Source organism: Nannobrachium achirus (assembly GCF_963921795.1).
Source record: "Nannobrachium achirus genome assembly, chromosome: 18".
Lineage (NCBI taxonomy): Eukaryota > Metazoa > Chordata > Actinopteri > Myctophiformes > Myctophidae > Nannobrachium > Nannobrachium achirus.
The window spans coordinates 50,906,489-50,922,774 of NC_137825.1; the positions used below are offsets into that span (position 1 = coordinate 50,906,489).

The 16,286-nt window shown below is 41.4% G+C and overlaps 1 protein-coding gene across 1 annotated transcript; it reads left to right on the forward strand.

Moving 5' to 3' along the window:
• Nucleotides 1-2,203: 2,203 nt before the first annotated feature.
• Nucleotides 2,204-14,345, forward strand: LOC308303174 (beta-1,4-galactosyltransferase 1-like; the record flags this gene model as incomplete). The annotated part of the gene is made up of 2 exons (XM_080747498.1): nt 2,204-2,599; nt 13,680-14,345. The coding sequence occupies 2 exons, from the start codon at nt 2,204-2,206 to the stop codon at nt 14,343-14,345; spliced, it is 1,062 nt and encodes a 353-aa protein (XP_080603624.1).
• Between the last annotated feature and the right edge of the window lie 1,941 nt (nt 14,346-16,286).

A 16,286-nucleotide genomic window follows, 5' to 3' on the forward strand; every position in this document is an offset into this window, starting at 1 on the left:
ATTTTATTTATTTTTATTAAATATACAATAGGGTTTAAGTGATTAAAACCAGAAAAAGACAACACGTGTGCCATATCATGATAATATTATTGATTGATTGATTGATTGATTGATTGATTGATTGATTGATTGATTGAAGACTTTATTAGAGGTTTGTATATAGGAAAAGTTCACTGTTACAAGGTCAACTAAAATGATTAACACCACAAGATAGGCTTTGTCTTGTTTCAATTGGGGTCCCGTTTAACTGATATTCAAAAGCCCAGACCTTATCTGTTCCCTTATCATGATATCATTAACATATTGTCCAGTCCAACAAATATGACCCCTTTATTCTTTTTACATTTATTACAAGTTTATCTTATCAGCTGGTCAAGTTCTTCATTAATGTTGTTGCCTTCCTTCAGAATTTGGCTTTATCAGGCCATAGCAACCAGAGTAAAGCCCTTTGCACACAGGACAGTTGCGTTTCTTCCGTTTGCTGTATGAATAAAACGCATTGGATTTGGTGTGCAATGCTGTGTGGAATCGGCGCTGCGGATCCCAAAAGGAGTCATAAAAGGAGTGATGAGTTTTTCACCGCATGCGACAAGACGCACGAATCGAACTGGGTTCGATCGAGAAAAAAAACGCACGGCGGCAGCCACTCGTCACACGGCTAATTCGGAGCCGGTGTGCATGAGGTCATAGAGAATCATTGTCTTCTTTTCAAAAAATGATATTGTCCGTTTTATCCGTGCGGTTAAACGCGCCTGTGTGCAAAGGGGCTTTACTCCGACCCAACACCCTGAAAACCAGGGACGTGCTGGCCATTGGGAAAAGCGGGACAACTCCCAAACGGCCGGTTCATTCCGGGCCGGTCCAGGCCGGCCATTAGGAAAAAAAATTAAAATAAAATGTCGGCCTTGGTTCCATTTTGGGGGCTGGGCGGCCAACAAAGTAAATCGTCACTGTCGGGCAGAAACCTCGTATCTCCAAGTTTCAAATTTGTAAATTGTTTCGCAAAGCAAAGCCCTGCTTCATATAAGGCCGTTGCACAAAAGTAGTGAAAACGGCAGATCTGCAAGCACACAACGCCTCGCGGTGCGAGGCGTTGTGTGCTTGTAGATCGGCTGTTTTCACTAGTTTAAATCATTTTTAAAATGATAAATACAAAACAAACGGTTTTGGACATACAAGGTCTCCACCCGACAACGACGATATATAACTCATGCACAGTAATTGGCCCACTGGCTTGTCACTTGTCATGATCTGAAATGGCAAATCTTTGAGCAGCAGCAGCGCTATAGAGAGAGATCTCTCTCTATAGCGCGCAATGAGGGCCTCTCCAACTCTTTTTCCCGGGCTGAATCAGGGGCCCAGCACGTCCCTGCTGAAAACAATTCCTCCGATCGAACATTGTTTACAGTTACGATGCAATCCAGTGCGATGAACATCAACTACTATAGAAAATGTGCCACGCAACCTTCCGTACCTAAACAGATTATAGTATTTGTTGATAAGAAATATCTTCTGGTTGTTGTGATTTCTTTTTCCATGTCACACAGCACTATTTGGTGTGTGAGAATGTTCAGCATTTAGCTCGGTTTAAGCATCAATCCAAGGTTGAAGAGACTTGTGATATATTTTAAACGTTATATTTATATTTTCATTCTACCTGAAATTGTTTTATTATTAAGTAAAAACAGAAAACAGCAGAACCTCAATCTTTGTATATTGAGATAATGTAATTATTAAAACTATGAAGGATGAAGGATTGTTCTGTATTGCCTTTGACATTAAATATTGACATTGAAGCATAATGAAAAACATTTTCTTTTATTTCTCTGTTGTTCTTCTCTCTCACACACACACACACACACACTCACACACACGCATGCATGCACGCACGCAGTCACACAGTGTTGACACAGTTCACAATGGTGGTGTTGCATGCTCAAAGCACCGTATAGCCTCATAAACCACCCCCCAGCTTGCAAATGCAATTTCCATAAAAGGGGGGGTGGTTTAAGCTAAAAGCACAGGTGGAGCCAGTTTGAAAGCATGCAGTTTTCTCCATACAGTCATGATTGCAGTCACACTTTGAGAACCTACCTGTCTGGAGCACTTAATAGCCTACACAGGATACATCGATCTCTCTTATTGATTTTACGGCATTATGATAAAGAACTACGCAAATATGCGTAAAATAAAAGTATTAATAATGCTAATATTGTTGACTTTTGCTTCAACGTTAATTGTATTAACGTCGTGGAAGCCTTTCAGATATAACGTTTTTAACACGACGGTGGGAGAGAGGGTAAGTGAAGGAACACGGGACATCGTGTGGCGGTGGCTCGCGCCACTCTCCACGGCGGCTCCTATCGCGAGGAGCGAAGCTCCAAACGTGGCTACTACTACTACGGATGCACCCGAACCTCTGGCGCCCTGTCCCGAGACCCCCCCTCGGCTGGTGGGCGTGCTCCGTGTGGAGTTCGATGTGAACAGGACCATGGAGGAGGTGAGGACCAGGACCCTGATGGAGGACGCCAGAATCTTTCAGTCCACTCCGCTCGGCGGAGGACGATTCAAGCCGTCAGACTGCGTTTCACGTCACAAGGTGGGCAATGTATGGAGAGATTATGAACTCTGTATGTATGTATGAATAAATATAAAGGACCCCTCCCACCCAGCCCACCGTCTGTTTTATCTCCTACCATCAGGGAAACGCTACGAATCAATCCATGCCAAGACCTCCCGCTTCAAAAACAGTTTTTACCCTACAGCCATACGAACTCTTAACTCCCTCAGTACCCCACTCCCTCTCCCTCCTCACACTAGCTAAATGGTTGTCTGTCCCTTTTCTGTTTTTCATGTTTTTATTGTTGGTTGTGGTAATGGTGCAAATGTCTACATGTATTTGTTTTTGTTCCTTGTTTCTGTCAGAGCTGCAACGTTATATGTACTGAAACTAAATACCACCAACCTGGTTGTGTGGCAATAAAAGTAACTTGAACTTGATAGGCTCTAAACGGATCTAATTACAGTTTTTCCTCAACTGGTTTGGCAAACTAAGCATGCTCTCAAAACTTTTTTGTTTTGTTTCATTGTCTTTAATTCATTTCCTCTTAATTGTGTTCCTATTTCTCTATGAATATAGGCCAACAATTTGGCCCTTATCCCTAACATTCTTTGTCTCTTTTAAATTTGAAAAACATTTTAAAATACTTCAAATAGCCGACATAGATTGACACATTGTGAGCTTGTAGATCAGCTATTTGACATTTTCAAAAAAGGTTAGGGATAAGGGGTAAGTACCAAAATAGAGCCCATAATGTCCAAGCCCATCACCATTTTTATATAGGATATAAGGTTAGGGTCAATGCACCAAGTATAGGACTAAGTGAGAACTTATTAGTTCAAACTTTACTTTACTTTGACTTTATATGTTTATTTGGATAGGACAGTACCAGTTCAGAGATATTGACATATTGAAAAGAATATATACATATTTTCTCCGTGTAAACCAGCCAGAGTTAGCTAAGGCTAATTTCCATCCGTTGTCCTCAGGACATAAAACAGGAAACAAAACAAAGACAAAACAAAAGACAAAAAAAACAGGGAGAACAAACAATACAACAGGAACAAGGTGCTTGGCGCAACAGTGTGCCTAGTGCGACAAAGTGCCTTTGGCCAAAAATAAGAATTTTAAAACCGTACAGGAAAGACTAACCTGACAGACTAAATCATGCAGGCATCAACTCTTTACTTATAGATGGTTACATGTTTGTGAATGTTTTAACCACTGCTTCAACTGACTTCTGAAAGCACTAAATGTGGGGATCTCTCAGGCAGGGAGCTGGTTCCAATATTTACCTCCATTTATGGAGAGAACGTTTTGACTAAAGGTAGTTTTTCTAAATTCAACATCACAGTCTCCCCTGGATATTGATCTGGTACCATGTCCCACGTCCCTCTTCTTGTAGATGAATTCCATAAGAGGAGGGGGAGCCAGGCCATTAAAGGCATTTATATATTTAATGCATTTTTAAAGTTCCTAAAAATTTCAAAACTCAGGTCAGATAAGTTATTGTGGGCCAGCGATGGAATTATTAATTATTTATAGAGGTGGGTGGAATCTGTATAAGTTGAGGGATTAATGTTGATGAAGTTATTGTCGAGACGCAATATGTTTGATTTGATTTGTGGTAGTGTAGAATATAGTGTTTGGGTTACTGTTAATTGTTTTATTGTGAAGTGGCTTGTTATGTCAGTCAGGATCACATATAAAAAAATCTGACAGATCTTGATCATTGGTTCTCAAAGTGGGGTCCGGGGACCCCCAGGGGTCCTTGGGGAAGTTCCAGGGGGTCCCCAGCAAAATGAGTAGCGTCACAATCGTTTTAACCACTTTATCTATTTACATTTTATACTTTGGCTATTCAAAAATAGCAGAAATACTTGTACATCTGCTATGAAAGTCTTTGAAAAATTGTTAATAATTTATATTTTATTACATTTATATTAACAATTTATCTTTTTTTTAAACACAAACCTCCATATTTTCAGATGTGAAAAGGGTGGCATTTCTTCCTCTGCCTATAGTGGGAATGTGCGTGCAAAGTTTCATGGCAATCGGATGCTGCATGCGTTCATGATTCGAGCCACTCCTGAAAACTTTAGATGGCAATCTGAGCCAAACACGGTGGAATATGAAAACTAGGACAGATCTGTATTGATCACATAACTATAGTTATAAATGGGTTCCGGTTTGCGTGATGTTTGGACAAAATCTGCAGAAGCAATATTTAAAATAAAATTAGAAAATGTTAGGCCCATCGGTAAAAACGTGAATCAGCCTGCTATAGCGCCCAATGAGGCTGAAAATATTTTAGGATGGCATTTCTTCCTTGAGGGATGTGTGTGCAAAGTTTCACGGCAATCGGGTCTGTGTACATTACGTTTCCATTGAAACCACAAACCATTTCGTCGTTTTGAAATTGTACTATGGCATTATTATGTAACATATTATGTAACAAATAATAACTATACAACCCCCATTAATTTCCCCTCTGAATGACACAGTGCAACCTGGGCGTGTAGATTGGGTGGCTACTCTTTCACAACAGGTTGATTACGCATGCTGTCCTCTGTTTGTATATAACATGCCTATGCCTGTATTTTATCGGAGCTAATGAAGGCCCGCTCTGTCATTTTTATCTACTAGGAGCTATTAGTGGTTAAAAATAGGTAGCAATAGCACCTGTGAATGACATGATTCACAGGTGAATGATCAATAGAATACCCTACCCAGTGCTCAGATTTTCCTAGGCTAACCAAAGCCATAAAACCATGAATCATTAACCATTTAGCGTATTGTAAAAGCATGCTGTCATCCTGTACAGTTCTAAGGAAATACACTCCAGAATTAGTAGTTTAGTAGTATTTGTAGTACTGCAGGACAGTGGTTCTCAACCTTTTCAGGTCGCGACCCCCAAAATAATCATATTTTAACATGGGGACCCCCCACCCTGACGAGAGTAAGAGTTGAGGCATTACATTTTGTATAACACGGTTCTATTGTGAAAATAGCAGATTTACGAGGCGTTGTGAGCATGATGTAGATCTGCTATTTTCACAATTTCTGCCTTCTAATATTGGACAGTTTGGCCAATGTTTAATTTGTAATTTTAGAGGTATTAAAAAGTCCTTTGATTGTCACTTTAGAAATGTGAAGATACCCTCTACACACTTAAACTTTATATTGGTTTATTTACTGCTGAGTGACAAAACAATGTTGCACATAACTCATTCCCTGCCAGGCCCGATAGTCCCGAGATTATTCCAATGTCTTTCCCCGCCAGGCCCGATAGTCCCGAGAATTAAAAAAAAAAAAAAAAAAAAAATCAAAATTTTTTTTTTTCAAAAAAGATTTTTGACCCCCAAAAATGGAGTAGGCATGATAGCAATCGCGAAATTGCATGTTTAACCCCCATAGCAACCCCATCTTTCAAGCATGGCAGCCATTTTGGCAGCCATCTTTGTTAAACATAGTGGTTGTTATCTCATGAATGCCTGAACGGATTTCCATTCGGATTTTTTTGTTTGAAAGCTGTGAGCAATGTGGACACACGTGGTGCATTATCTAGGCATGGGTGTGCATGATCCGTGCACACCCAATTACATGGAAGTCTATGGAGACGAATGGCAGGTGGGAGTACGGAGGTATGTTAAAATGGCGGTCAATGTGTTAAGTTAATCATCTGGGGACCCCCCAAAATTATTTGGGGACCCCCCAAAATTATTTGGGGACCCCCCTGGGGGTCCCGACCCACAGATTGAGAACCACTGCTGTAGGATAGGATGTTACACCACTAAAGCAGCAATAGACCCATTTCCTGAGCGACACCGTGGAGGCGTGTGGGGAACACGCTTTGCGGGGAACACACACCACTGACTATTGCCGATGATCGATGATGGGGAGGGTATATAGCTTCAGGCCTATGTATTGAGAGGCACTCTTCGGAAGAGACTCGTCGCCAATTGCAAGATATGTAAAAGTTATTTGGGGCCATTATGACAATTAACCTCTTCTTCCCACAAACATTTTTATATTGTCTGTGTTATTGTTTACAACCACAATTATTCACATGTCGCTAGATAGCGGTTCCACTAGTTTTACTAGTAGGCTAGTGTAGGCATAGAAGCCTCCTTGCCCATCGGCCCCCATTGTGCACAGTTTCACCGAGAAAACTGCGGTCGCACCCTGGAGGGGGCGCCGCTGCCATTAGCTGCGGTGTGCTGAATACAGGTCACTTCGCCAAAAATCCAACTCGCCAAATCAACTTGCTTGGACACCTCGCCAATGAGCAGGCCTGTCAACATTGGACTGTCAGTCCAGGAGAATCCAGGAGATTTATTTTAGGGGGTGCGCGGAACTCCCCAACTGGGGTCTAGTGGTCCTCCCCCCAAAACTTCTTAACAGATATATATTTCCCTGTGTTCTGTTGAATTGTGTGCATGTTTGATACTTTTATCAGGCTTGCTTTACTAGCATGGGTACAATTTCAGCCTTAAAATGCCAAATATTGTCCAGATTTGATGACAGAAGCAAAGTAAGACATACTTAATAATGACTGTACGGCTAAATTCTGCCTTTATGAATATGTATATGAATATAAATATTAATACTTTTGACTTGAGATGAAAACTACTGATTTGTGTTGATGTGGGTGAGTTGAGAAGTCATGCAACTCGCTGAGGGAGAGTGAGCCGGGCTGCTCTGTCACCACTGAGGGATGACAGGGCTGTGTAAACATATCCTTATCTAAGGAATGCTACTCTGTTTGGGGGGTTAGCAATAATGGTTTCTACCACTGCTATTTCAACTTATGCCAGGAACAGTCTGAATGTGAAGGAAATGGTATAGCCCGATAGAGGAGGGGTTTGGCCAGACAGGAGGTGATTTAAACACATGCAAGGGTGTAACCTATAGCCAGATTCAAAATTATACCAAAGAAGCAGTGCCGACCTTGCAAGCGAGGCCTGAACAACAAATGGGCGACCGAAGATAGACTAATGTGAAAAAACCTATTGTGTTTGCGGGTGAAATGTTTTATGGGAGACTTTTTATCCAGCTTTATTGTTAGTAGCGTTAATCTAAGAGTTCCAACATTTATAAGTAGGCTTCATAAGTGTGGGTCAAATAAACTTGATAATGATGATAAGGGCTATCTAAAAGTTCCAACATCAATCAGTAGGGCTCATTAGTGTGGGTCAAATAAACTTTATATAATGATAAGGGCTAATGATTTTCTGTAAGTGTAAATGTTTGTTGTTGTAATTTTATAATAAAAGCATATAAAGACACGCAGTAACGTTATTAAGACGGCTAACAGTAAAAGCAAGCAGCACTGAGTATTTTCCAGATAAACCTTCTTTGGTCAGCCTGCCCGTTCGGAGGGGCTTTTTCCAGTTCACCAACGTGGACTCTGAATTATCCGTACAATGACTTCTGGGAGTCCTCCACCAGAAATTATTTAACATAGTAGATGTAATTGCCAATCATCCTGGCAAATCCAGGAGCATTGACAAGCCTGCCCAATGAGCGTGGACAATTTGGCGAGTTGGATTTTTGGCGACGTCACCGGTTACCGGTGTGCTTGGGTACTTAAGAACAATTTTGAGTATTTTACTTTACTTGAGTATTTCCCATCTATACTATAATTTTGCGAATGTCTGAGTGAGTGAGTGTCTGAAACAGCGTTTCTCCTCAGTGGCTGGAGCAATTGATCTGAAATCGCATCACCATTAGCATATGAACACACCTGACATAACTGTGAAGCCCGTTTGTCACTTTCACAAATCATATGCTGTATATTAGCATTTTTATGGTGTATCTACTATCTATTCTGCATCTAGCATGAGGCATATCTATTCTGCATCTAGCATGAGGCAACATGTTTAACCAGCTCTGTGTGTGTGTGTGTGTGTGTGTGTGTGTGTGTGTGTGTGTGTGTGTGTGTGTGTGTGTGTGTGTGTGTGTGTGTGTGTGTGTGTGTGCAGGCGGGTGGGCGGGCGGGCGGGCGGGCGCGGGGGGGGGGGGGGGGGGGGGGGGGGGGTTTGGAACACAGTATCTCTGTAGCCATTAAACAAAACGGGTATTTCTTACATTGATGCTCCTACATATTATCATGCAAGCACCAGTTAAAGTTACTTTCCATCCCTCATCCCATAACCCACACACTGCACATCATTTCGGAGCTCATATCTTTGAACGGGTAAGGGCTAGTTTTTAATAATTTTACTTCTACTCTGACTACCACTGGCTACGGCTTACACCGCAGAAACTGCGGGGGCGCTCTCTCCAGGGTGTCGCACAGGGAATTGGTCTATGCATTTTTATACATTGTTTTTATCAGTATTAGAGACAAATCAGTGGGCCGATCTCTATCCACTATGTGGACGCTACATAACACCACATCTTGCTAATGAATTAACATACTAAGGTGCCTCATCTTTCTGCTATTGCAGCCGCAGTGGCGTGATTGGCGTCAGTTCAGCCAAAGTTAGGGTATGGCAAAGATGGGAGTCCTCATGGAAAAGAGGCATTACATTTTGTATAACACTGTTCTATTGTGAAAATAGCAGATCTACATGAGCGCGAGGCGTTGCGAGCATGTAGATCGGCTATTTTCACAATGTCTGAAAAAAACAAGTTTTGTCAGTTTTTGTCAGGTTTCTACGGTTTCTTGGGCTGGATATGGCAGCCTGGAACGGTTGTTCAAGTGCAGCTAAACTTGGCATGTTACTAAACGTGCCACAATTAACAATAATGCATTGCACCTGTGCAGCTGACCTGCGGAACCTGGGAATATACCATTCTGTCAAGATGGGGAGAATACAAGTGTGGAGAATATAATCATAATACCTTGTTAAAGTGACCATTTTGTTAAGTTTTGCATTTGTAGTTATTTTACTGTAATTTAACAACATAATAACCAGCAAAGATAGACAAAGGGACATTCATGGATTTATATTTAAAAGCAACTTTTATCTTCCCCCCTGGACCCAGGGTATGGCAGCTGCATACCCCTGCCATACCCAATTGACGCACCTGATTGCAGCTACACATAACAAATAAGCCATGCAAAATTGCCACAGCCTTACATATGTTTGCCTGTTACACAAACACAAGCTTGGCTTGAAGAGGAACAAACAGAGTGGGCGTTCCCTTTTATTTGACGATGGTTAGCCAGACTGTATCTAAAGCCATTCATGGGTGAAATTCAGCCAGAATGAAAGGGGGTATTAAATAATAACAGTTAAAGGCGGTGCTCAGCAAACAGTTCTAAAAGAAGTCGGAGTGGCAGCTGACCTGGTGTTCATGTAATATAAGTATAAGTATAATAGTTGCGTTGCGCGTCATCACCTTGATATACACCTTGATATACAGTAATAATGGATTGCATTTTTATAGCGCTTTTCTAAGCAAGTTGCGAACTCAAAGCGCTTTACAATGGTCCATTCATTCATACACTGTGTAGGACAGTACTAGTCCTTGACTGTGACAAATCTATCCACTATGTGGGCTAGTCAGATGAGGAAAGATGGTCAGTCCACAGGCCCAGATGAACACTTTCAATGTATTGCTTGACTTCAATGGCTAAAAACACCATATTTGCATGAGATACTTTTTATTGGTTACACTTACAGTACACACTCAACAACTACAATGCCATATGCCTCTCACATCATGGCACTGTTACTTTGCATACTTTGCACCAAGCTTTGACTGTTGTTCCTTTGTGTTATATGAAGCCTCTCACATGATGCTGCTGTTCCTTTGCATATGCAAATCTATCCATAAGCCCCCATGGCCGTCTTGAGTGACAGCCATGTGTCCAAACACGCCCCACACGGCCGGCGTCCTGAGTGTTTGCTGTCATGCAATGTTATATGAGTTACGAAAGGACCCCAACTGAAACAAGCCAAAGGCGTTCATGTGGTGTTAATTGTTAATCCTTTTAGTTGATCTTGTTGTACCAGTGAACTGTACTGTCATGTAGGGCTGTCACAATTATTACATAATCGTCTAATCGGGATTATTTGACATAATCGCGATTATTTTTCATAATCGTCATAATCGTTTCCATGTTGAAAAATGTTCACATGTTTTTTTAATGTAAAAAAATAGTGGAAATAGCAGATCTACAAGCTTGTGAGCTTGTAGATCGGCTATTTCCACTATCAACGTTATTTTTTAAGTATAAAGTTGTCAAATATGTCAGTAATTTCTTTGTATATTTAGGTTATGTGTCATATCTACCATGTGCGACTTCAAAGCCTAAAAGCCAAACAGATGTAACTGTCAACGACAAAGACACAATTAAATCGTTAATCGCAATTATTTGAGTGACAAATAATCGTCATGTAAAAGCCCTACTGTCATGAAACTGTACCTTTTCCTATGCAAATCTCGAACAAAGTCTTCAATCAATCAATCAATGCTATGAGAAGGCATGCTAAAGCAGTTATATATCAAGGCGATGACGTGCAATGCAATTATTATTGCCTAAAATCATGCAAATCGGTACACAGTATGTCTAGACTCATGTCATCAACATGGATCTGTCCCATATAGCGCCACCATCAGGCCGCTTTTTTCAAACACTTTTTTGGACACTGCTTCTACAGATTTTGCCCTAAAATCACGCAAAGCGGTACACAGTATGTCTAGAGTCATGTCATCAACATGGGTCTGTCCCATTTAGCGCCACCATCAGGCCGATATTTACATGCGACCTGCCGGTCGCTTATATCCCGATTAGGGAGTCTTACTGGTTATATTTATACTTATATTACATGTCATCTGCAAGTTATTTTAGATATTTTAGCCTTTTAAAACTTCTCTTTGCTGAGCACTGCCTCTCTGCATTTCCCCCCTTTCTCTTGTGGCCGATTTTCCAATGAATGAAAGTTTAGTCTCGCAAAATTGGAGGATAATAATAAGTTGGTCTGTATGCCACACAACTTAATAAAATATAATGTAGTATGTAGTAGCATATTGTTGTTGTTGGGTGGAAACCTTGTATGTCCAAGACCGTTCGTTTTGTATTTATCATTTTAAAAATGAACTAAACTAGTGAAAATAGCAGATCTACAAGCACACAACGCCTCGATCCATGAGGTGTTGTGTGCTTGTAGATCGTCTGATTTCACTACTTTTGTGTGACAGCCTTGTATGAAGCAGGGCTTTACTTGCCTCATCTTTCTGCTATTGCAGCAAACAAATAACAAACTAGAAAAGAAAATTTCTAAGAAATTTTAAGTGTGCCTGCAGCTCGCTAAGTCTGTGCAACCTTGTGTAGCGGTTGGTGTTAGTGTTTCGTTTTGAGAGGGTCGTTCCCCCTGAAAAACACGTTTTGGCATGAAACGGTTACGTTTTGCGCGTTTGTGGTGCCCCCTATGGGTCGAAGTGGAAATGCTTTTGGGTATATGTTCAGTATAGCGCCCCCCACTTGTGGTTAAAATTTGGTGTTGACTGGATGTTTCGTTTGTGATTTATGGCTACTTCTTACAAAACGGGCTCCTCCCGCTAACTTTGGAACCCTGTTACGGAAGAACGGTATGGACTATCAAAATATCGTTTAAATATGTTTATCGCATGAGTCCATAGATTGTGTGTATCGATTTTTGTGACATTTGGAAAAAATATGTAGGAAAAGGAGCAAAAAGTGTGTTTTGAAGAAAATTCAAAATGGCGGAGAATCTATCCTGACGCAAATGGGCGTGGCCTATATGAGGAGATGCGTCATGACCCAAGGAATCCAGGGAAAAAGGAATTTTAATTTTCCGACCCACGGTTCAAGAGTTACAGGCCGAAAGGTAAAGTGGACTGTTATAGCGCCACCATGAGGCCAACTGACGAAATTATGTTTTATTTAATCCTTGATATCATTATAAATCTCCTCTCCAAGTTTTGAAACTGTAGCCCCTATGGTTTGCGAGAAAAAAAATATTGAATGTGAGTTTTTGCGATTCCCATTATAAGTCAATGGGTAAAATTAATTCACTAATACATTAATATCAATTAAACGATACAACTTTTCTCTTAGAAAAGTAATAGCAACCTATTCCCGGCCGAGCCGCACGTTTTGATGTATATATTGCGTGGGTGGCGTAAATTGTGCGGCAGTTATTACGAGCAGAAATTTGCAAGAACATGACTTACTTACTGACTTAAGTATGGCGGATTACAATAAGTGTTTTGCCATTGCATGGCAGGCACACTTAATAAGCCATGCAAAATCGCCACAGCCTTGCTGCCCATTACACAAACACCAGCTTGGCCTCTGTCAGATCTAAAGCCATTCATGGGTGAAATTCAGCCAAAATAAAAGGGGGGAAATAATAACAGTTTAAAGGCGGTGCTCAGCAAACAGTTCTAAAAGAACTTAGAGTGGCAGCTGACCTGGTGTTATATAAGTATAAGTATAGGCCTAATAGTTGTGTCGCGAGTCATCACCTTTGATATACAGTACCAGTCCTTGTGCCCGGAGCACAGTACATGAGGGATTAAATGTAGGAGTCTCAGAAGTAATGTTGGAGTGCCCGTTGAGCAGATCTTTATGCCCATATACAGTATGGTGTTCCATATTGGAGGGAAAAACAGCGCTCTCTGCTTTGTAATCTGTTCTTGAGAGATTAGCATAGCGATGACCCCTGCCTTAAAGGAGGCATTCAGACCAAAACACATATAGGGCTAATTTTGCCTTTTATCAGATAGCTGCAGTTGTTTTTTTTATATACATAGGCCTACCCCTGTTCTGCAATCTCCCCACCCCTCCACAGCTAAAACGTGTGTATTAGTAGTCTACTCGTCATTTCTGCATGAGGGACAAACTAGGGAGGGACAAACAGTGCATCTGTGAGTCTCATGAGACTGTAACACGATCCATAAAAAAAGTTTGGAGCGATAGAAATAGCCGCATTAGCGAGTAGCTACCTCTTCAAATACCCCCATTTTAGCTGTGGAGGGGTGGGGAGAATGCAGAACAGGGGCATAGAAAACAACTGCAGCAGAAAAAGGCAGATTTAACCCTATATGTGTTTTGGTCTGGATGCCTCCTTTAACCACAACTACATTGCCATAATAGTACACCTGGACGTTACATCATTGCGTTTTTTTTGTCTTCCAGGTGGCAATAATCATTCCGTTCCGCGATCGGCACCAACACCTGCTCCAGTGGCTCGATTACCTCCATCCAATCCTGATGCGGCAACAGCTGGACTATGGCGTGTACGTCATTAACCAGGACGGCGAGGGGACGTTCAACAGGGCCAAGTTGATGAATGCGGGGTTCGACGCGGCCCTGAGAGAGTACAATTATACCTGCTTCGTCTTCTCTGACGTGGATCTAATCCCCATGAACGACCGCAACATCTATAAGTGCTTCGATAGGCCCAGACACCTGTCTGTGGCCGTTGACAAATTCCATTTCGTTTTGCAATCCCAAGCCAGCTTCGGGGGGGTCGTGTCAATGTCCACGGAGCAGTATTTGACCATTAATGGCTTCTCAAATAACTACTGGGGTTGGGGTGCGGAGGACGACGACCTCTACCAAAGAGTTGCCATCAAATTCACCAAGCTCTCTCGGCCCGACATGGGGACGGGGAGGTTCAGAATGATCAAGCACGGGGCAGACTTGCATAATGAGGTCAATTCCCAAAACGTTCAGTTGCTCTCTAGGACATCGTCGACCATGGAAGAAGACGGGCTCAGCTCCCTCACATACACCGTCAAGAAGGTTGAGAAGGATAAGCTCTACACGTTTATCACTGTGGACATTGGGGGCCCAACGTAGGAAGTGACAACCGGACTCCCTCTTCTGTTCACCATTCTTCTTCTGTCTATTGATAAACACTGCAGTGCCGGTTCTAGGACTCAAGTGGCCCTATGCAAGATTATTTTAGGTGGCCCCTCACTAACGGATGCGCGCGTACCGCTATCCCTTAAATTCACATGAAAACCGCTAGCGTAGTCGCTTACAAGGCATCGCCTACGGAAACAATAAAAGCCAGCTGATTTCTTTGTTTGCTGAGACCCGTAATGCTCATTATTTGCACGGGTAGAAAGCCATTTCAACCAATCAGATTGCTTCGTCGGATGTTCTCGGAACTACCTGTTGTATAACTAGTAAGACGCCTCAGGGCGACATGCAACGTTGCGCCAATTCTTGGCCATCTGCATGGCCAGTAATGTATATCGGACCGGTTACCCACATATGGAGATCCATGTACTGTACTGTATATAGTACATCCCTTTTATGCCCATACATGGAGATCCCTGTCTGAACCAGCCACACAGATATGGGCTGTCTTCCTCCATGTATGGGCATTCTTATATGAAGTCCTGTTAGATATGGGCTTAAAGGGATATTTGGGCTTAAAAAAAACATACAAATAAATGAAAAAAGGTTCTTGAATAAACACGGCCTGCTCAGGTATTAGGAGGTTAGTATGAGTCACCGGAAAAAAAAACAATGTGTGTTTTTGATGAATTTATCATGGTTAAAATGGAGTTTTAAGGTACAATGGGTGTGTATAGGGAGGCGTCCTGCAGGAGGAGGGCCTGATAACATTTACATCAAATATCTAAATATTGAATCAAGCTAATTAAAATCTCCACAGGGTCAGGCGTGACATTCAGAGATACACGGATACGTGGACAAGATGTGCCGGACATCACAGTGACATCAGACCATGATGTCAGAGCGGCAAACCCATAAACTGTAAAAATGTGTACACGTCTACACGCGGACAAGTTGTGAAATGTTTTAATAGTAAACTTGCGACATACTGTCGCAATAAACATTAACAGTCTACCTGTGACCTAGGAGTGGTGCATATCAGATAAGATATGTATAGGCACGTTAAAGCAACTTTCATACAAGGTTGCAATTTAAATGCTTCACAGGCAGGGTAGAAATTCAAATACTTCCTCAATTCAGAGAGATGAGTCAGATAATAAGTTAACAGGCAGGCACCAAATCCCAGAATATGCCTAGAATCATGGCCATTAGGGGACGGCCATAGGACTAGAATAGTCAACATACAATAATTACAAAATATAATAAAACATAGATTAAAAGGTCAACCATAGGGTTAAAATAATAAAATAATAAAATCTTGCTAGCATTCAATAACTTAAAACCATAGACAGGAAACATATTATAAGTGCTGAGGAACCATAAAAGGTGCTAAAAGCATACAAAGTGCTAGGAGAAGGCCAACCTAAAGAGGTCTTTAGCTTATGTTTAAAAATGTCGGTGGAGTTATCCTCTCTAACTTCCCCAGAAAGAAGGTTCCACAGTTTTGGTGCGTAGAAAGAAAAAGCTACCTCTCCTAATTTTCTTTTGTGGATGCTGATTTGTGTCAAGTAGACCTGTTGTGGAGGATGTCAGAGCTCTGGATGGAGTGTATGGCAATACTTAGGAGTAGTAGGACCTTGAAAGGAGGGTGTACACTGTACTGGACTGTTTGCCAAACGAATTGGTCAGGACCCATTTATGGGTCCCTCTGTTTTTTGTTTACTACATTTTATTTTTTAATTATTATTAAAAAATATATATATTTTTTTGTATTTTTACTGTATTTCATAAAGAAATCTAAGAATATTCAAGAAATTCCATAAATTAGAAAACAAATGTTTAAGAGGTAGTGAAAATAGCTGATCTACAAGCTCACAAGTCACAACGTGGCACAAAGCGACACGTTGTGAGCTTGTAGATCTGCTGTAGATCTGC